The 22,582-nt window shown below is 42.3% G+C and overlaps 1 protein-coding gene across 1 annotated transcript in view; it reads right to left on the reverse strand.

The window, feature by feature from the left end:
- LOC115076385 (ephrin type-A receptor 6-like) overlaps positions 1-22,582 on the reverse strand; it is a 148,653-nt gene that overhangs the window by 85,473 nt on the left and 40,598 nt on the right. The window contains exon 2 of the mRNA XM_029577737.1: positions 6,898-6,962. Within this exon, the coding sequence (XP_029433597.1) occupies positions 6,898-6,962 (65 nt within the window). The remainder of the gene's footprint in view (positions 1-6,897; positions 6,963-22,582) is intronic.

Consider the following 22,582-nt stretch of genomic DNA (forward strand, 5'->3'; position numbering starts at 1 on the left):
ATTCTTTGGTTGTTTATCGTGCACCACGAAGATGTTTCCGCGATATGCGAAAACGTCGCCGCACGCGATGTTTCCCCACTGCACGTAAAAAGCCTCATTTGCATGGGAAACACCCCTTAATGCATCCACCTGGCCAAAATGTTGAGGCTGAGAAATTATGGAAACTAAACAAATTGGTAGTGCAGTAATAATGGGCGATTTCAATTACCCCAATATTGACTGGGTAAGTGTAACATCAGGACATGTTAGAAAGATAAAATTTCTGGATAGAATAAATGAAAGTTTTATGGAGCAATTAGTTCAGAAATCAACAAGAGAGGGAGCAATTTTAGATCTAATTCTCAGTGGAGCACAAGATTTGGTGAGAGAGGTAAAGGTGGTGGGGCTGCCTGGCAATAGTGATCATAATATATTCAAATTTGAATTAGTGACTGGAAGCAAGACAGTAAGTAAATCCATGACTCCAGCACTAAACATTCAAAAGGGAAACTTTGAGAAAATGAGAAAAATAGTTAAAGAAAAAAGTGAAAGGTGCAGCTACAAAGGTTGAGTGTGCAACAGGTGTAGACATTGTTAAAAAATACCATCTCAGAAATGCAGTCCAGATGTATTCCACACATTAAGAAAGGTGGAAGGAAGGTCAAATGATTGCCAGCATGGCTAAAAAGTGAGGTGAAAGAGGTTATTGTTACCCAAAAGATCTTCATTCAAAAATTGGAAGAAGGTCAGAAGAAAATAGGATAAAGCTTAAGCACTGGCAAGTTAAATGTAAAACATTGATAAGACAGGCTAAGAGAGAATTTGAAAAGAAGTTGGCCATAGAGGCAAAAACTCATAATAAAAACTTTAAAAAATATATTCAAAGCAGAAAGCCTGAGAGGGAGTCGACTGGACAGTTAGTTGGTCAAGGAGTTAAAGGGGCACAGAGAAGATAAGGCCATTGCAGAAAGACTAAACAAAATCTTTGCTTCGGTGTTTACTGAAGAAGATGTAGGGAGATATCTGTTCCAGAGACGGCTTTCAAGGGTAATGTTTCAGATGAAATGAACCAAATTATGGTGAACCTGGAAGATTTAGTAGGCCAGATTGACAAACTGAAGAGTAGTAAATCATCTGGACTGGATAGTATACACCCTAGGGTTCTGAAAGAACTCAAAAATGAAATTTCAGACCTATTGGTAAACATTTGTAACCTATCATAAAATTGTCCATTGTACTTGAAGACTGAAGGATGACCAATGTAACCCCAATATTTAAAAAGAGCTCCAGAGGAGATCTGGGAAATTATAGATTGGTGAGCCTGACTTCAGCACTGGGAAAAATCATGGAAACTGTTGTAAAGAATACATAAGAACATAAGAAAATGCCATACTGGGTCAGACCAAGGGTCCATCAAGCCCAGCATCCTGTTTCCAACAGTGGCCAATCCAAGCCATAAGAACCTGGCAAGTACCCAAAAACTAAGTCTATTCCATGTTACCATTGCTAACGGCAGTGGCTATTCTCTAAGTGAACTTAATAGCAGGTAATGGACTTCTCCTCCAAGAACGTATCCAATCCTTTTTTAAACACAGCTATACTAACTGCACTAACCACATCCTCTGGCAACAAATTCCAGAGTTTAATTGTGCGTTGAGTAAAAAAGAACTTTCTCCGATTAGTTTTAAATGTGCCCAATGCTAACTTCATGGCATGCCCCCTAGTCTTTCTACTATCCGAAAGAGTAAATAACCGATTCACATCTACCTGTTCTAGACCTCTCATGATTTTAAACATCTCTATCATATCCCCCCTCAGCCGTCTCTTCTCCAAGCTGAAAAGTCCTTTCCTCTTTAGTCTTTCCTCATAGGGGAGTTGTTCCATTCCCCTTATCATTTTGGTAGCCCTTCTCTGTACCTTCTCCATCGCAATTATATCTTTTTTGAGATGCAGTGACCAGAATTGTACACAGTATTCAAGGTGCGGTCTCACCATGGAGCGATACAGAGGCATTATGACATTTTCCGTTTTATTCACCATTCCCTTTCTAATAATTCCCAACATTCTGTTTGCTTTTTTTGACTGCCGCAGCACACTCAACATTTTGAACTGACGATTTCAATGTGTTATCCACTCTGACACCTAGATCTCTTTTTTGGGTTGTAGCACCTAATATGAAACCCAACATTGTATAATTATAGCATGGGTTATTTTTCCCTATATGCATCACCTTGCACTTATCCACATTAAATTTCATCTGCCATTTGGATGCTCAATTTTCCAGTCTCACAAGGTCTTCCTGCAATTTATCACAATCTGCTTGTGATTTAACTACTCTGAACAATTTTGTGTGATCTGCAAATTTGATTATCTCACTCGTCGTATTCCTTTCCAGATCATTTATATATATATATTGAAAAGCACCGGTCCAAGTACAGATCCCTGAGGCACTCCACTGTTTACCCTTTTCCATTGAGAAAATTGACCATTTAATCCTACTCTCTGTTTCCTGTCTTTTAACCAGCTTGTAATTCACAAAAGGACATCGCCTCCTATCCCATGACTTTATAGTTTTCGTAGAAGCCTTTCATGAGGGACTTTGTCAAACGCCTTCTGAAAATCCAAATACACTACCATCTACTGGTTCACCTTTATCCACATGTTTATTAACCCCTTCAAAAAAATAAAGCAGATTTGTTAGGCAAGACTTCCCTTGGGTAAATCCATGTTGACTATATTCCATTAAATCATGTCTTTCTATATGCTCTACGATTTTGATCTCGAGAATAGTTTCCACTATTTTTCCTGGCACTGAAGTCAGGCTCACTGGTCTATAGTTACCTGGATCACCCCTGGAGCCTTTTTTAAATATTGGGGTTACATTGGCCACCCTCCAGTCTTCAGGTACAATGGATGATTTTAATCATAGGTTACAAATGTTAACTAATAGATCAGAAATTTCATTTTTTAGTTCCTTCAGAACCCTAGGATGCATACCATCCGGTCCAGGTGATTTGCTACTCTTTAGTTTGTCAATCTGCCATACTATATCTTCCAGGTTCACAGTGATTTCGTTCAGTTTGTCTGACTCATCACCCCTGAAAACCATCTCCAGAACTGGTATCTCCCCAACATCCTCATTAGCTATCACAGAGGCAAAGAATTCATTTAGTCTTTCTGCAATGGCCTTATCTTCCCTAAGAGCCCCTTTAACCCCTCTGTCATCTAATGGTCCAACCGACTCCCTCACAGGTTTCTTGCTTTGGATATATTTTAAAAAGTTTTTATTATGAGTTTTTGCCTCTATGGCCAACTTCATTTCAAATTCTCTCTTCGCCTGTCTTATCAATGTTTTACACTTAGCTTGACAATGCTTATGTTTTATCCTTTTTTCCTTGAGATGGATCCTTCTTCCAATTTTTGAAGGATGTTTTTTTTGGCTAAAATAGCCTCTTTCACCTCACCTTTTAATCGTAATCGTTTTGCCTTCCTTCCACCTTCCTTAATGCGTAGAATACATATGGACTGCGCCTCTAGGATTGTATTTTTAAACAATGTCCATGCCTGTTGAACACTTTTAACCTTTGCAGCTGCACCTTTCAGTTTTTTCTAACTATTTTCCTCATTTTATCAAAGTTTCCCTTTTTAAAATTTAGTGTTAGAGCTGCAGATTTACTTATTGTCCCCCTTCCAGTTATTAGTTTAAATTTGATCATGTTATGATCACTGTTGCCAAGTGGCCCCACCGTTACTTCTCTCACCAAATCTTGCATTCCACTAAGAATTAAATCTAAAATAGCTCCCTCTCTTGTTGGTTCCTGAACCAATTGCTCCATGAAGCAATCATTTATTACATCCAGGAACTTTATGTCTCTAGCAAGTCCTGATGTTACATTTACCCAGTCAGTATTGGGGTAATTGAAATCTCCCATTATTATTGCACTGCCAAATTGGTTTGCTTCCCTGATTTCTCTTAGCATTTCATCATCTGTCTGTCCATTTTGTCCAGGTGGACGGTAGTATACTCCTATCACTATACTCTTACCCAACACACATGGGATTTCTACCCATATAGATTCTACCTAGCATTTAGTCTCTTGTATGATTTTTTATCCTGTTGGACTCTATACCCTCCCGGACATAAAGTGCCACACCCCCACCAAGTTGATCCTCCCTATCATTGCGATGTAATTTGTACCCTGATATAGCATTGTCCCATTGGTTATCCTCCTTCCACCAAGTCTCTGTGATGCCAATTATGTCAATCTCATCATTTGCTGCTATACACTCTAACTCTCCCATCTTACTTCTTAGACTTTTGGCATTGGCATGCAGACATTTCAAAGTGTGGTTTTTGCTTGTTTTAACAACCTGCTTTTCAGTTGTTTGGGATAATTCGGAACTCATTAGCTTTGGTGGTTTTATACATATAGGCATATGAACTATATTTGCATTTAATGGAACCTCTCTATTGGGATGCCCTAACTCTCCTGTTTCATTAGTATCCTTCAAGGATACATTTCTCTGAACCATGCACTGCTGAGTGACTGTCTGCTTTCCCCCTTGTTCTAGTTTAAAAGTTGCTCTATCTCCTTTTTGAAAGTTAGTGCCAGCATCTTGGTTCCACTCTGGTTAAGGTGGAGCCCATCCTTTCGGAATAAAACCACAAAACATTTAGATAGACATGGTTTAATGGGACAGAGCCAGCATGGATTTACCCAAGAGAAGTCTTGCCTCACAAATCTACATGTTTTTGAAGGGGTAGATAGACAAAGGTGAACCGGTAGATGTAGAGTATTTGGATTTTCAGAAGACATTCAACAAAGTTCCTCATGAGAGGCTTCTAAGAAAACTAAAGTCATGGGATAGGAGGCGATGTCCTTTTGTGGATTACAAACTGGTTAAAAGACAGGAAACAGAGAGTAAGATTAAATGGTCTGTTTTCACAGTGGAAAAAGGTAAACAGTGGAGTGCCTCAGGGATCTGTACTTGGACCTGTGCTTTTTAATATATTTATAAATGATCTGGAAAGGGGTACAACAAGTGAGGTGATCAAATTTGCGGATGACACAAAATTATGCAGAGTAGTTAAATCTCAAGTAGATTGTGATAAATTACAGGAGGACCTTGCAAGAATGGGCTTCCAAATGGCAGATGAAATTTAATGTGGACAAGTGCAAAGTGATGCATATAGGGAAAAAGAACCCTTGCTGTAGTTACACAATGTTAGGTTCTCTCTTAGGAGTTACCACCCAGGAAAGAGATCTAGATGTCACAGTGGATAAGACATTGAAATTGTTGGCTCAGTGTGCTGTGGCAGTGAAAAAAGCAAACAGAATGTTAGGAATTATTAGGAAGGGAATGGAAAATGAAATGGAGGATGTCATAATGCCTCTGTATCATTCCATGGTGAGACCTCACCTTGAATACTGTGTGCAATTCTGGTCGCTACATCTCAAAAAAGATATAGTTAAACTGGAGAAAGTGCACAGAAGGGCGACCAAAATAAGGGGTAGCTCCCTATGAGGAAAGGCTAAAGGCCTATTCACTTTGGAGAGGAGATGACTGAGGGGGGATATGATAAAGGTCTACAAAATCACGAAAGTCTTGAAAAGGTTAATGTAAATAGTCTATTTACTCTCTCAGATAATAGAAAAACTAGGAGGCACTCCATTAAGTTAGCAAGTAGCTTATTTAAAACAAATCGAAGAAAACTCTTTTTCACTCAGTGCAGTTAAATTCTGGAATTCATTGCAGAGGATGTGGTTACGGATAGGTCCCTAGAGAAAAAATCCATAAACTGCTATTAATCAACAAGAAATAGTAGCTTGAGATCTATTTAATGTTTGGGTACTTACCAAGTACTTGTGGCTTGGATTGGCCACTGTTAGAAACAGGATGCTGGGCTTGATGGACCCTTGATCTGTCCCAGTATGGCATTTTCTTATGTACTTATGTTCTTATTACAATATTTTGGTGCTAAAATATATTTTATTTATTAGAACATAAAATCCTCCCCTGTATAAAGACAACCAAGTAGCTGTGCAATTAATAATGTCTCAAGCAAAATATAAACATTACAAGCTAATTATAAACAGAAAGCCTATATCAAACAGAGAACAATTGGACAATGGTACATACACCATATAAAATAAAAAAAACAATTAAAAATGAACATATGTGAAATTCCAACTAATAACGGAACAAATATATATAATCACATATGAGGATACATAGAATTTTATTATCAACTTTTTATTTATTTTATTTCTCCATATTTTCCACATACATTTTTCTAAAACACACATCCAAATAGCAGAACAATTTCTTGCTGCACCATACAAATATTCTTCTAAAATCATTCAGTGCACTATTCTTTTAAGAGCCCATCTGTGAAAAAACTCGTTTTTTCACAGATGTTTTCCCAAAAATAAGTTCTTTGATACATATGATGTTCCCGTTCATATATGTAGTTCCATAGATTCACACCCCAATGTTTTTACAAATGTAAATTTCTCATAATGTTTCCACAAATGTAAATTTCTTAATTCACACCCCGATGTTTTTCACAAATGCACGTTTTCTCAAAGCTCTTTCACAGGGCTCTGTACATTCACACACACACACACACACACACATATATATATATATATATATGTGTGTGTGTGTGTGTGTGTATAAAGATATCGAAGTAGAAACTCTCCCAAAGGACAGTATAAGTTGGTGTTTGCCTGTATTGACACCGCAAGTTGCTGCATTGCATTGCATTGTTGCTGCAAAATAAAATGTACTTCTGCAAAGTATTTAGAGGCACAACATCTCTTGCAATAAGTATTAACCCAACAGTGTTTCCTCCAGTCGTACTCCAAGCCTCACAAAACATACAAGAACAATTGAGAAAAAGTTATGCTGACTTACCCCATTTAATGGATAGGTTTTCCACCCAAGTTCTCCAAGTACAGCTGTGGTATCGAGTAGCACAACTGCAAATTAAGAAAATGGATGGCATAAGCGCCTTGGTTTATCTGTTAAATCAATATTGTAAGTACTTAAAATACCATGCTAGAGTTTGCAGCATTTCTTCAAGGGAACAAATACAATTAGGCTATATACCTTGTTCCTTGCTAAGAACATCACAAAGAGCCTGGTTAATCAGAAGGGGGTTTCTCCTTGTGTGTGAATCAGACTTAATCTTTTACAAATTAAACTCTAATTCGACAGCACTGTGTCATGGCAAACAGCTGGTATATAGCACAGGCCATGATATACTTGAATAATTGTTGTTTCTGTACAGAAAGTTGTACATTTTGTGACCTAGCACTTATTAAAAGAGAATAAATTACTGTCCTCATTAATTCAGATGATCTGAAATTGGAACTCTTACGCTTACCAAGCATGGCAGGAAGATGTGTGAGGCTCTGACCATGAGCACCCAGGTGCAGGAGCCAAGATTAGCCAACAGCAAAAATTGTTTAATGCAGAATGTACTGGGGTTATATTTTAATTTTTAGTTTGAAAAGATGGTAAAATTAATCTATGTTATTTTTGGGAGGTTTAATATTCCTAGTTTGGGTGCAAACAGTTCTGTATCCCCAATGAGATTGGGTGGCAGCGCATTAACCACTCCTGCTTTCCTCCCCATAGTATTCCCTTTCTCAGTCTTGGCCAAAAAGCCAAGGGGCCATCCTTAGACCTTGCATTTGACCTTGGCCATGAAGAAAAATATTTATTTATTTTATTTATTTGAAGCTTTTTTATACCGACATTCGTTTGCACATCACATCGGTTTACATGGAACAGGTAAAAATAACGTAAAGGTTTACATGGAACAGGTGGTAAAATAACATAAGTAATGCATGGAAAGAAGGAAAGAGTAACATCTCAAGTCAATTACAACAATTAAAAACAAGGATGATAATAAATATAGAGTGTAAATGCAATGGGGAGAGGATAAAGATATATGTAACATGAAGGAATGAGTGATGAAAAAGATTTAAGCAGGAGGAAAGTAAAAGGTACTACAGAAAGGACAATTGAAGGGGGAGGGGATTATGCAAAGACCTGTTTGAAAAGCCAGGTTTTTAGTTTGTTTTTTTAAATTTCTGGGTGCAGTGTTCCTGACGGAGGTCAGGGGGCAAGGAGTTCTAGATTGAAGGTCATGCAATAGATAGTGCATGCTCTTTCATAGAGATAAGGTGGGTAAGTTTAGGCGACGGTGTGGTAAGGTTCCTTTGTAGGCAGATCTGGTGGGTCTATTCAAGGTATGGAATTGTAGGGTCATTTAGCCAGTGAACGTTTTGGTTGTGTAGGGTCTTGTCAATGATTGTAAGACTCTTATAGAGAATTCTGAAAGAGATAGGGAGCCAGTGGAGGTCTTTAAGGATAGGCGTGATATGATATTTTCTGCGAGGAATCTAGCGGCAGCATTTTGTAACATTATTAATTAATTATTGATTGTTAATTGAAGATTATAGAGCTTTATTTAACATATGAGTGAGGGGACAGGCAAAAGGCTGGGGATACATTGGATGTCTGAAGCTAATATTCCATTTGCTCATGTATGAGCGCCAGTGTATACTTTATGAGGGCCATTTTCAAAGCATTTTTCCCACATTAATAGACTCTCTGAAAATGACCTTCCCTCAAAGTGGCTAAAAGTTCTCGTGCTCTTCCCTAACATAAACACTTTTAGCTAGGGTGAAAGGAAGGGCTCCTGGGGAGTGCTTAGCTTGGGTGCATGTTACATTTTCAAATCTTCATGCAGACTTTTCCGGCCTAGTTATTCCCATAGGAAAAGCAAGAACAATATTTTCTATCTGAGGCACATTAAGAAGAAGTAGAACATGCAGACTTTCCCTTTGGGAATTGGTGCCAGGCCCCCTGGTCTTTGACTGAATGAAAATCATCCCCCTATAGATGCAGACATTAACATTCAGTTGGTGCCGTGCCATCATTTGCTTCTGCTGTTTGGCCTGTGCTTGCACTGATAGGAAGTAAGGCAGTGACTAATTGCAGTACCCCAAAGTTATTATGCTTCAGGGAGTTCATGGGGGGTCATGCCCCAAGGTGCTATAATGCTCAGGCATACACAGCAAATGAAACAGACATGAAACATACTGGGCTTTACAGCTTCACATGACATTTATGCTAAGGTGTTATAAAGTAAATGTGAAATATTTCACAAAGGTATTTTATACAAAGGAGAAAGACACTGTACGAGAATTGCTTGTTTATGAAGAATGACTATTATATATCTTTCATGGATGCTGAAAGACCTATAACTCAAGGCTGCCACAGAGAAAAGTGAATAATTAAAATGTTGCTTACCAATGAAAGAAATGTAATGAACACCTCGATGATAAATTTTCTCCTACAAGGACGTTTTTATTCCAGAGTTTTCATAAAAGCCATTTATTCAGTATGAATTAGCAAACCCATTGGTAACTGGCACTCACTGGTGCATGTATTGGTGGATTGTAGAGCTATACACATGCATCTTCCAGATAATTAGTGACTACAGGGCTTAGGGCAATAAAATTCCAACCGCGAGCCATAAACATGAAAGTTTATTTAAGATTCTAAAGACTGTGATAATTGAAAGAATAAATTGAATTCATTTTCTCCTTTTGTTTTCTGTGAGTCTAGGAAGCACCAAACCGTCTCAGAAGAAACTTTCATCTGATAGGTTGCAGAAGGCTGTCCCCTTGTTAATCCAGTTAGGTGCATGGAAATAAAAGTCTTTCTATTGGACTGTCTTATTGAGAAGCTTTTGGGAGCTAGTACTCCTTCATGACATCAAAACAAATAAGTAGGTCACAGAAAAAGATAACCTGAAGTGTTAGTGAAAGTACAGCTGATACATGAAATACCTATCACAAAACAAATTCTAAAAACCCAAAGCACAGAAACAGAATTTCTTATCATGTTCTAAAGTTTTCACCAAAGCGTGGAACTACAATCCAGCAGCCCATTGCGTTATTGAGGCCTTCTTCATTTACCATTGACCTTACATGGGGATTGGTTGGCTAGTGATGTGCAATGCTGAGTTGGGTTTCAACACTGCATCTACTGCACAAGACAATGGACCACAAGCCATGCAACATCTTCTAAGTTGTCAGCTGCATGCAGAGGAACATTCTGCCCGCAATCCTCACGGGATCCTTGCATGCACAAGTTTGGCAGGAGTTTGAGGGCCTGAGAAGAATTTGTTAACTGATAAAATCCAAATGCTACAGTAATTATAACAGGTAGAATATACACAAAACAATTCCTTCATTTCCTATGCAACAATTACTGCCACTGACTGGTGCTTTTTGTTATGGTTTTGAGGTGTTTGGTGGATTCTTAGGTGCTGCAGTGATGGCCACTCCCACGGGGAAGAGCCCCATGGGGAACTGTAGTACCAGGCTAGACTCAGATGCACAAGCACAGAGATAGTTTTATTATACAGCTGGTAGAGTTCACCAGAGGTGGCAGTAGTGAGTAGATTCCTGCAGCAGCAGTCTTGGGTCCTCGGCTGAGGAGACCCGTCCCACAATGGTGGTGTAGGGAGCTCCGATGCAGGTTTCCAAAGAGGAGCTGAAAGTGAGACAGACTGGGAGATGTTAGATTACTCACAACTCTTGTAGCTGTAATGATCGAGTTCCCAGCAGGTAGAAGTAATGGTAGCAGTCACAAAGGTAGACAACTCAGGCCCTCGAGGAGCGAGTACCTGGATACTGGATAGGCACCTGGAAAGAAGCATAGGGTACCCAAGTTAGTAGAACCGTGGAGGGTGGAAAGAGCTTCCAGCAGCAGCAAGAAGCAGCAGAGCAGCTTAGACCGGATGAATCCAATCCTTGCTAACTCAGTCAGTCAGCAAATGGGCAGGCTATATACCCGGATGCAGTGACGTCACTTGAGGGGGACGCCCCCGAAGTTCGCGCCAACGCTGGAATAAAGACGTGGGTAGCACGCGCGCGCACCCTAGGAGGCCCTCAGGTGAATCATGGCGGAATGTCTTGCCATAGTCGTTCCGGGGACGCCGGGGAGTGTGGCAAGCAGACGCGGCGGTCGCCATTTTCCCGAGGCTGGTGGAGCAAGCGAATATTGAGGTGAGGTATGTGGGACGAAGCCTGAGTCCGATGGACGCAACACTTTTATTCTTTCTAGTCTTATTTACAGATATAAAGTAGATATAAATCTGTAGCATAGATAATGCACACTCAAAGGGGGGAAAAGATTATTTACTTTTAAAATAGAGCACAGAAAAAATTGTTTAGATAATGTAGTCTTTGCTAATGTGGGCAAAATACCTAGCATTCTGTAAGTGAATTACAATGGCCACAGTTTAAAAGACCAGAGTTATCACCTCAGTTAGTCAGTCATTCTGGACTCGCTACAGCAATTATATTATATCCTGTCCTAACCATAATGACCTGCTCACTAGAACTAGCAGTGTTTACATTGCATTATATAAGATAACACAATGCAGGACATACCTGAACACTTGGATGCTTCCTCATATTTTAGTCCTGGGGGAATTCTGCACTATTGCGGAATGCAGAATTCCCCTTTCCCGCAAATTTCCCCTTCACTTGCAGAATCCAGGCCATACCACCGCTCTGAGCGCTATTGCAGGCAGGATTGTGACAATAATTAATACTTGCTCCACAAGCCTTGCTGGAAGAGCATGATCATGGAAGCACGTGGAAGACAGCACAGCACAGGTCAGGCTCATAGGCCTGAAGACCATCCCTGGGACAGGCAGGGAGAACCTCTGAAGGTGTATGAGAGCTGTCAGCGGGGGGGGGGGGGAGGGGAGAGAGAGAGAGAATATGACTCTCTATATATCTACCACTGTAAGATGGGCACTTTCAATTCAGGGGAGGGCGGTGTTACATTGGTCTGCCTAGGGCGCAACTAGGGTTGCCAACTTTTCCATAGACCATGACTGGATATTTAAGGACCAAGGGCAGTGTTTATTCCCTCCTCCTCTTTTGCATAAATTTGTATATAATTCATATCATGCAACTTGCAGCACATATGCTATTAGGCCTATTGTAATATGCACTGGGTGTGGACTTGGCCCTCAGAAATTCATGAGTAAACTGAATTACCATACCAAAACCAGACTAACTTCTAGCATTCAAATGGTACTAACAATCCTACTTATGAAAAAGCAACACTGCAACCAGACCCTAAGACAGCAATACACCTCCTATATGGAAAACTGACTAAGCTAGGCAACTACAGTCCTACATCAGAAAAGCAATTTAAAAAGTAAATAAACTAAACTAGAATACATCACCTTGATCACACATGCACAACACAGACAGACCTTCACCAGAATCAAAGAGACCATGAAGTATAAATAGATATTGCACTGACAAAACTGAACTGGAAACTACAAAAAGCCGGACTCTGTATGAGGTGCAACAATGGAAAAATGAAAATATCACCATTCCTCAAAAAACATCAAACCATAAAATCAAGAAAAATAAATCAATCAAAATAGTAAAATCATACTAATAAAAATAATATTTCAAAACAACTGACAAATAGAACTTCCAATAATTAACAACTCATTTCTTAAAAAATCCTAAACACCAATTACGTACTTCAAAACAACAGTCATATCAATTAATACCTCATAATTAAAACTAATAATGATTAAAAATAATCCCCCACTCCCCATACCTGGGAACTTTTTTCCAGTCATCCTGAGAATGAAATCCACTTTGAAATGGCTGAAAGGGGGAATATAAAATCAAATCAAATAAATAAGTTAACTACATTAGTCGGGGGTGGAGGGTATGCACAAACACTCTTCTCGTTCTCATATACACGCACCCACACTAACACACACAATCATTCTCACAGGCATGCTAACTCAAGGCTGGATTAAGGAGTGGGAATGCTCACACACACTGACCCTCACACATTCTCTCATTCACATGCATACTGACACATGCTCACTGACTCTCACATGCTCTCTCATGTACATGCATGCTGACACACACATACTCTCATTCACATGCATACTGACACATTATCACTGACTCTCACATGTTCTCTCATGCACATGCATGCTGACACACACACACACACACACACACACAATTCTATGCTGACTGACTGACATACTCAGCCTGGGGGGGATGAATTGTTCCAGTTGGGGAGGGTGAAGGATAGGTTGTTTCTAGTCTGAACAAGTATGAATTGTGTGGGGGAGAGAGAGGGATGGGAGACATCAGTTGCTCAAGAGTGTGTGCATGTGTGTTCATTCAGATTGGGGGGGGGGGGGGTGTTTCTGGAATAACTGGGGCGGTATAATATTTCCCTTTGGCAGGAAGAGGGGATGAAGTAAATTCTGGGAGGGAGATGTAGGGGAGGGGACCAGAGGGATGCTGGGCAGAGAGGGGTGAACAGAGAGGAGCCAGAGCTGTTGGAAGGGGCAGACAACTGTCCAGGATGCACAGGGTCCAGAGGAGGGAGGGTACCAACCTGCCTGTCAAGGGGATTGGCACTAGGACCCCTGAAATCCTATGCGGCCATGGGCTCTGGCCCACTTATGTCAGGCAAGGCTTTGCCCCAGCCCCATCCCCATCCCTACTCTCCAATGCCAGCCAAACCCTCCAGATTTTCAGGGCTCCATCCCAAAACCTGAAATGGGAGATTCTGGGGAGGCGAGAAGCATAGGATGCAGCAGCTCTAGGATTGCCAACTGACCCAGGGTTGACCAACAGGCTGATCCAGTTCTGGTTTTGTCCCATTACATGCAATGATTGTGTCATCGAGTTCCATAACAAGTAGAAATCTATGCATGCAGTGGGCAGAACCAAGACTGAATCAGCCTGCAGGGCAACACTAAGTCTGCAGACCCTGTAGAAATATTACACCCCCTCACTCCAAAAAATAAAACAATAACAGGCAACAATAGCAGGCAACCACAGTCTGCAGGGAACATTTTACTCGCTAGGAAGAGGATGGAGCTGGAAAGGATGACAGTGGCAAGCTGAGGCACGGGAAGGCAATCCAGAACAGTGCCAAGGGCTAGCACACGGCAGAGCAGCAGGGAGCGCAGTGACAACCACTGCCAGAGGCCGGAGATGGTCTTGGAGGACTCGGCGGCAGCGTGTGTACCTTTAGTCAGGACTCAGGGCAGGCAGTGAAGCAGTTCTGCATCTCTCTGTCATCATCAGCAGTGGACAGAAACAGTCACAGGCTGCAGCAGTCCTGCTAAACTGCAGCAAGGGAAGAGCCAGGAGCAGAGGAATGGACTGGGAGGGAGAGGGACACTGCAGGAGCTGGAGTACAGAGCAGAGAGTCGGCAGGAGAAGCACGCGGTCAGGGCAGGCAAAGCATGCTTCTTTATTTTCAATTCTGCAGCTGTGTCGCCAGGCCTTGTTTAAGCCAGCTGACTGGCGCTATGCCTGGGGCCTAAGATGCCCAGCCCTCTCCCTCGATAGCACAAGGCTAGCTTGACCATGCTTTACAGTGCCCTGTTACCATTGTAACCGGACACTGTACAGCAAGCTTTAAAATCGGGCTGTCCGGTTCAAAACTGGTTAGTTGTGTTGCGCGTCCCGTCTGTGCTAGGCCTGCGCCTGGGCCTGCTCACCTTGCTCCTGCGCTAAAGGGTCTCGGGTCGTCCTCTCCCGCTGCTGCTTCCAGCACCACCCGTCCATGGTGTCCTGCAGCGGTGTCCCCTAGGCCTTCCACCTCGGGCCTAGCTCCAAGCTGGGGCGCAGCTCCCTCTCCGGCACTAGCCATGCCTCTAGGCACGCGCGCGCAGACTGCTCAGCCCTTTAAAGGGCCAAGGGCAGGAATCAGTTCCACGGTGCAGCCCAATGACGTCACCTAACTCCAGTATATAAGCGAGGCCCTGTCCCCCAGGACCTCACCTTGGCAATTGGGTCGACACCATGGTGTTCTGAGTTTGCCTAACACTATGTGCCAGCGTTTCCTTGTTCCAGCGTCTCCTTGTGTTCCTGTATCTGTACTCAGGTAGTACCTCCTTGGACTGACCTCTGGTATTGACCTCTGCCTGCCTGACCATTCTCTTGTCTGCTGCCTGGAACTGACCTCTGCCTGCCTGACCATTCTCTTGTCTGCCACCTGGAATTGACCTTCGCTTGCCTTGACTATGCTCGGACTGACCTTGGTATTGACCCCTGCTTTGGCTGACCACTTCTAGACTGACACTCTGGCTCTGACCCCTGTGCTTCACTCGGACACTCTCTTCAGGCCTACTGAGGCTACCAGACCAACCTGCTTGGAATCCACCTGTGGCCTTCACCTGACCAGACCCGCAGGCGCTGCCTGCCTCGCCCGGAGAACCTTCCTGAACTGTTACCTCCCTGAGGTCTCTCTGAGCTTCCAGTTCAGGTCTGGTCCATCACCTCCACATCAGCCGTTCACCCTTGCTCGTGGTGGGTACGTCCCTCCGCTACCTCTCCAGGAGACCATCCGAGGCCCACCTAAGTCTAGGCAGTCCGGGTACCCAAGGGCTCAACCTGCGGAAACCCCGGACTGTTATTGGTGAAGCTCCAGCTAGCCTCTGTCTCCTCATGTGCTCCGTCTCCTGGTGGCAGGCACTCTCTGGCTCCAACCAGAGGGCCGTACCAATCCTGCACCAGGCCAAGGGTCCACCTCCAGCGCAACAAGTTGGCCACCCTAGGCACAACAGACCCTTGCTAAGGGAGAAAAATGTGAAGGATCTTTGTTTTCTGTACAATTATTTAAATGAAAATACTGGATTGCACTGAATAGGCAGAATGATAATTTGGAAAAAAATATTGTGCTGCTTTGACAAATATGTATTATGATAAAGAAGAGGTCGTTACTTTGACCCGTTGTGTTACTATACCGTTGACAAATAAATGAGCAGAATTTTGCAGAATTTAGAAATGTTAACATTTTTGGAGCAGACTTTTTCAAGGAGTAATAATATTTAACAAACCCTTCACATGGCCTCATTTTATGCCTTCCCTGTGTTTTCAGAACCAAATCATTTGATTTGAGTGATCAAAGCCATTGTGGGCTTTCTTCAGCAGGAATACTCTTAGATGCACAAGGACTTGCTTCATTCTGCACAAGTCTGAAGAACCCCAGTCTGCCTTCTCCTCATTTAAGAGCTGATGGATTCTTATGCAGGCACTGTATTCGGTCTGTCACTGAATATGAAGACCAGCGTACAGTACAGCTCAAAGGAGATGGGGATGCCAGCAAGTCTCTTCCAAACCCTACCTAGCACTACTCCAAGTTCTGCATTGGAAAAAACAACAATTTGCACAGCTGATTGGTCCTCTTACCAAGCGCTCGATTAGCACTGGAAATGGGCCTAACCTCTGCAAAATCTGCAGGAGTCATCAGTAACCCCAATAACTGCACCTTGGTGTTGATAGATGATGGTCTGCAGGCTGACTGCACACATGGCCATCTGCTTTCATGGCAATTTGCCCAAATGATGAGTTTATGCAGGTGCCCACATGATAGTGGAAGTGTTGCCCTCTTTCTGCAAGAGCTTCTGGAGAGAGATTAAAGTAACTACATGACAAACCCAAGTGCCAGCATTAAATACCAGCATATACCAAGTCGTTCTTCACAAAACCCCAGGAGCTCTTGAATACGGCATTTGTAGTTGAAGATCCTCATGCACTGCTCAGAATGAGGTCCTATTTTGACCTATACATTAATCCACTTTGGCTTTTGTCCAAGGTGTTTTCCCACCAACACAAAGGGCTCCACTACCAAAGATGCCAACATTGTGTGCTTTTTGTGGGCAAAATCCAAAGCAATGGTAACCATAATAATTTGGAAAATGTCCAGTTCCATTTTATTTTGACCTGATGAAGGGAGAGCAGTTCCTGAAAGCTTATCAAGACATGAAGCTATTGTTAGTCCAAAAAAAGGTCTCACCATACATTGACCTTTATCGCCATGAAATAGTGCAGAAAACCTGTTGGTTCCAACCCCTGCAGTACTGCGTGTGTCTGGAAGCCGCATCCTACTGCACATGTTTTACGTTTCTTAAGTAAAGTAACAAGACTTAGACAAAGGCCTAAAATGGCAGCTGTAAGACTAAAATAAAGGTTACAGTTTGGGCACCAAAAGCAATGCTTCATGAAGCAAAACATTATGTAGCACTTATGATTTACAGTTTCAGGCCTTAATTTTTTTCCATAGGGTAATTCTAATCTATTTTAACATTCCATTGAAAAATATTTCATTCTTTTTCAATGTTAGGCAGATCTCTTATATGTTATTGGGATGTGTGTGTCTTCTGTTTTCTATAAACACATTTAATATTCGAAACATAAAGGGGTAGATTTTCAAAGGGATACGCACGTACGATACGCGCATACCCCCTGAAAACCTACCCCAAACCCCCCCTGAGCGCGCCGAGCCTATTTTGCATAGGCTCGGCAGCGCGCGCAAGCCCCGGGATGCACAAGTCCCGGGGCTTGCATGGAAGGGCGTGTCGGGGGGCGTGCCGTGAGTGAAGCGGCGTTTCGGGGGCGGGCCCGGGGGCGTGGTCGAGGCCTCCGGACCAGCCCCCGGGTCGGGTGATGACGCGCCAGGAGCCCGCTGGCGCGCGCAGATTTACGCCTGCTTTCCGTAGGCGTAAATCTGCCAACAAAGGTAAGGGGGGTTTAGATAGGGCCGGGGGGGGGGGGGGTGGGTTAGGTAGGGGAAGGGAGGGGAAGGTGAGGGGAGGCGGAAGGAAAGTTCCCTCCGAGGCCGCTCTGATTTCGGAGCGGCCTCAGAGGGAACAGGCAGCGTGCACTGGGCTCGGCGCGCGCAGGTTGCACAAATGTGCACCCCCTTGCGTGCGCCGACCCCAGATTTTATAAGATACGCGCGGCTACGCGCTTATCTTATAAAATCCAGCGTACTTTTGCTCGTGCCTGGTGCACGAACAAAAGTAAGCCCGTGCGTACATTTATAAAATCTACCCCATACTTTCTAAACATTAAAAAAAAACATATGTGTGTGAACTAATAAAAACAGACAGCTCCATCCATCTGCACACCCAGGCCTCATCTTGCACGTGGCAGAGCAGTCGCACACTCCTTTGGACTTATCGGAATAGGTAGGTAGGGCTAGGGCTAGCATTTTTGTTACCCTGGGCAAAAAATTGCTGGACTGCCCTCCCCCCATCCCGTTCCTTTTATTTAACACAAAGGTTTTGTTATTTTGCCCAATAACCAACACACAATGCGTCTGACGAAGTGAACTATCCTTGAAGCTCCTACTTTAATAAATTGATTAGTCTATAAGGTGCCATCCGATTCCTGTCATTTCAGCACACAATAGAAACTGTCAGTCTTACTCTCTGTCCCTGCTCCCTCTGGCAATCTGAACCTATTTTACCCCATCCACAGGTCCAAAATTTCTAAATTGTGAAGGAATGATCCCCAGGTGCTCCTTCCCCACCAACATAAGAACATAAGAACATGCTATACTGGGTCAGACCAAGGGTCCATCAAGCCCAGCATCCTGTTTCCAACAGTGGCCAAACCAGGCTACAAGGACCTGGCAAGTACTCAAAATCTAAGTCTATTCCATGCTACCGTTGCTGGTAATAGCAGTGGCTATTTTCTAAGTCAACTTAATTAATAGCAGGTAATGGACTTCTCCTCCAAGAACTTATCCAATCCTTTTTTAAACATAGCTATACTAACTGCACTAACCACATCCACTGGCAACATATTCCAGAGTTTGTGCGTTGAATGAAGAACTTTCTCCAATTAGTTTTAAATGTACCACATGCTAACTTCATGGAGTGCCCCCTAGTCCTTCTATTATCCGAAAGAGTAAATAACCGATTCACATCTACTCGTTCTAGACTTCTCATGATTTTAAACACCTCTATCATATCCCCCCTCAGCTGTCTCTTCTCCAAGCTGAAAAGTCCTAACCTCTTTAGTATTTCCTCACAGGGAGATGTTCCATTCCCCTTATCATTTTGGTCGCCCTTCTCTGTACCTTCTCCATCGCAATTATATCTTTTTTGAGATGCGGTGACCAGAATTGTATACAGTATTCAAGGTGGGGTCTCACCATGGAGTGAAACAGAGGCATTATGACATTTTCCGTTTTATTCACCATTCCCTTTCTATTAATTCCCAACATTCTGTTTGCTTTTTTGACTGCCGCCGCACACTGAACAGACGATTTCAATGTGTTATCCACTATGATGCCTAGATCTCTTTCTTGGGTTATAGCACCTAATATGGAACCTAACATTGTGTAACTATAGCATGGCTTATTATTCCCTATGGGGTAGATTTTCAAAGGCTTATGCGCCATCTACCGGTTCACCTTTATCCACATGTTTATTAACTCCTTCAAAAAAGTGAAGCAGATTTGTGAGGCAAAACTTGCCTTGGGTAAAGCCATGCTGACTTTGTTCCATTAAACCATGTCTTTCTATATGTTCTATGATTTTGATGTTTAGAACACTTTCCACTATTTTTCCTGGCACTGAAGTCAGGTTAACCGGTCTGTAGTTTCCTGGATCGCCCCTGGAGCCCTTTTTAAATATTGGGGTTACATTTGCTATCCTCCAGTCTTCAGGTACAATGGATGATTTTAATGATAGGTTACAAATTTTTACTAATAGGTCTGAAATTTCATTTTTGAGTTCCTTCAGAACCCTGGGGTGTATACCATCCGGTCCAGGTGATTTACTACTTTTCAGTTTATCAATCAGGCTTACCACATCTTCTAGGTTCACTGTGATTTGGTTCAGTCCATCTGAATCATTACCCATGAAAACCTTCTCCCCAACATACTCTTTAGGAAACACTGAAGCAAAGAAATCATTTAATATTTCCGTGATGGCCTTATCTTCGCTAAGTGCCCCTTTAACCCCTCGATCATCTAACGGTCCAACTGACTCCCTCACAGGCTTTCTGCTTCAGATATATTTTTAAAAGTTTTTACTGTGAGTTTTTGCCTCTATGGCCAACTTCTTTTCAAATTCTCTCTTAGCCTGTCTTATCACTGTCTTATATTTAACTTGCCAATGCTTATGCATTATCCTATTTTCTTCTGTTGGATCCTTCTTCCAATTTTTGAATGAAGATCTTTTGGCTAAAATAGCTTCTTTCACCTTCCCTTTTAACCATGCCACTAATCGTTTTGCCTTCTTTCCACCTTTTTTAATGTGTGGAATACATCTGGACTGTGCTTCTAGAATGGTATTTTTTAACAATGACCATGCCTCTTGCACACTTTTTACCTTTGTAGCTGCTCCTTCAGTTTTTTCTTACAATTTTCTCATTTTATCAAAGTTTCCCTTTAGAAAGTTTATCATGAGAGCCGTGGATTTGCTTACTGCCCCCCTTCCAGTCATTAATTCAAATTTGATCATATTATGATTACTATTGCCAAGCGGCCACACCACCGTTACCTCTCTCACCAAATCCTGTCCTCCACTGATAATTAGATCTAAAATTGCTCCCTCTCTTGTCAGTTCCTGGACCAATTGCTCCATAAAAATGTCATTTATTCGATCCAGGAACGTTATATCTCTAGTATGTACCGATGATACATTTACCCAGTCAATATTGGGGTAATTGAAGTCTCCCATTATTACCGCACAACCAATTTGGTTAGCTTCCCTAATTTCTCTTAGCATTTCACTATCAGTCTCACCATCTTGACCAGGTGGACGGTAGTATACTCCTATCACTATAGTCTTCCCTGACACAGAAGGGATTTCTACCCATAAAGATTCAATTGTACATTTAGTCTCATGCAGGATGTTTATCCTGTTGGACTCTATGCCATCCTGGACATAAAGCGCCACATCGCCTTCCAGTGTCATTGCAATATAGTTTGTATCCCGGTATAGCAGTGTCCCATTGGTTGTCCTCCTTCCACCATGTCTCTGAGATGCCAATTAAGTCTATGTCATCATTCACTGCTATACATTATAATTCTTCCATCTTACTTCTTAGACTTCTGGCATTAGCATACAAACATTTCAAAGTTTGTTTTTTGTTTGTATTTTCATTCTGCTTTTTAATTGATAGGGATAAGTTAGAATTTTTTTAGCTCAGCTGAGTTTTTAGTTACAGGCACTTGGACTATTTTTCTAATTATTGGAACCTCACTGTCGGGATGCCCTAATTCTAATGCATCATTAGTATCCTTTAAGGATACCTCTCTCCGAACCATGCGCTGCTGAGCGACTGTCGGCTTTCCCCTTTGTTCTAGTTTAAAAGCTGCTCTGTCTCCTTTTTAAAGGTTAGCGCCAGCAGTCTGGTTCCACCCTGGTTAAGGTGGAGCCCATCCCTTCGGAAGAGACTCCCCCTTCCCCAAAAGGTTTCCCAGTTCCTATCAAAACTGAATCCCTCTTCCTTGCACCATCGTCTCATCCACGCATTGAGATTCCGGAGCTCTGCCTGCCTCTGGTGACCTGCGCGTGGAACAGGGAGCATTTCAGAGAATGCACCCTGGGGGTTCTGGATTTAAGCTTTCTACCTAAGAGCTTAAATTTGGCTTCCAGAACCTCCCTCCCACATTTTCCTATGTCGTTGGTACCCACATGTACCACGACAGCCGGCTCCTCCCCAACACTGTCTAAAATCTTATCTAGGTGACGTGTGAGGTCCGCCACCTTCGCACCAGGTAAGCATGTTACCAGGCGATCCTCTTGCCCACTAGCCACCCAGCTGTCTACATTCCTAATAATCGCACATAAAATCGCACATAAAATTGATGCCAGCTGGGCCCTGCAGCCGGCACCAGTTTGTTGTACAGAAAAGCATGCACTGATGTGGTGCCAACCAGAAAACCCTGCAAAAAAGGTGTGGATTTGGCACGGGCCTCTGTGCCAAATCCACACCTATGATGCATTACAATAGGCCCATATAGAACTAGGCCTATTGTAATGCATCATAGGTGTGGATTTGGCACCTTGGACAGCCAACAATATAGTAAAAATCCTACACCAAAACAGTACTAACTGCAAACACTCAAACAGGAACAACTCTATGAAAAGGCAAATATTACACCAGGCCTTAACACCTCCTATTAAGAAAGCAGATCAAACCAGTCTGCTCTAAATTCCTACACAGAAACTATACATACAAGCAAAATACCTCACCTCGCTTACACATACAGACTTAACCTGACCAAATAGAGAATAAAGAGACCATAAATATAAATAGAAGTGTGAGGACAGAAAGTAGACTGGAAACTCCAAGCTAGACTCTGTAAATACGAAGCAATGGAAAAACAGAAACATCACCAATCCTCATAAATCAAACAATAAAATCAAGAAATATAAATCAATCATAATAAGCCATACTAACAAATAGAATAGCAACCAATAATTAAGAACCCATATAAAAGTTTTAAAAATTTCCAAACAGCAATAAAATATTTCAAAATAGCAGACACATCAAACACCTAATAACTAAAACAAGAAGGGAAAAATACCTCACTTCCTGTACCAGAAAACTTTTGATTTTCAGTCACCTTGAACTTGTTGTGGATCAGTGGAGCTGACAAAACTTTGTCACCCCTCCCCCCCAGGCAGACTCCCATTCACATCCAAGCATCCCAGATGGGCTCCCATTCACACCTAACCAGCCTCCCACCTCAG

This window comes from Rhinatrema bivittatum, chromosome 15 (genome assembly GCF_901001135.1).
Source record: "Rhinatrema bivittatum chromosome 15, aRhiBiv1.1, whole genome shotgun sequence".
NCBI lineage: Eukaryota > Metazoa > Chordata > Amphibia > Gymnophiona > Rhinatrematidae > Rhinatrema > Rhinatrema bivittatum.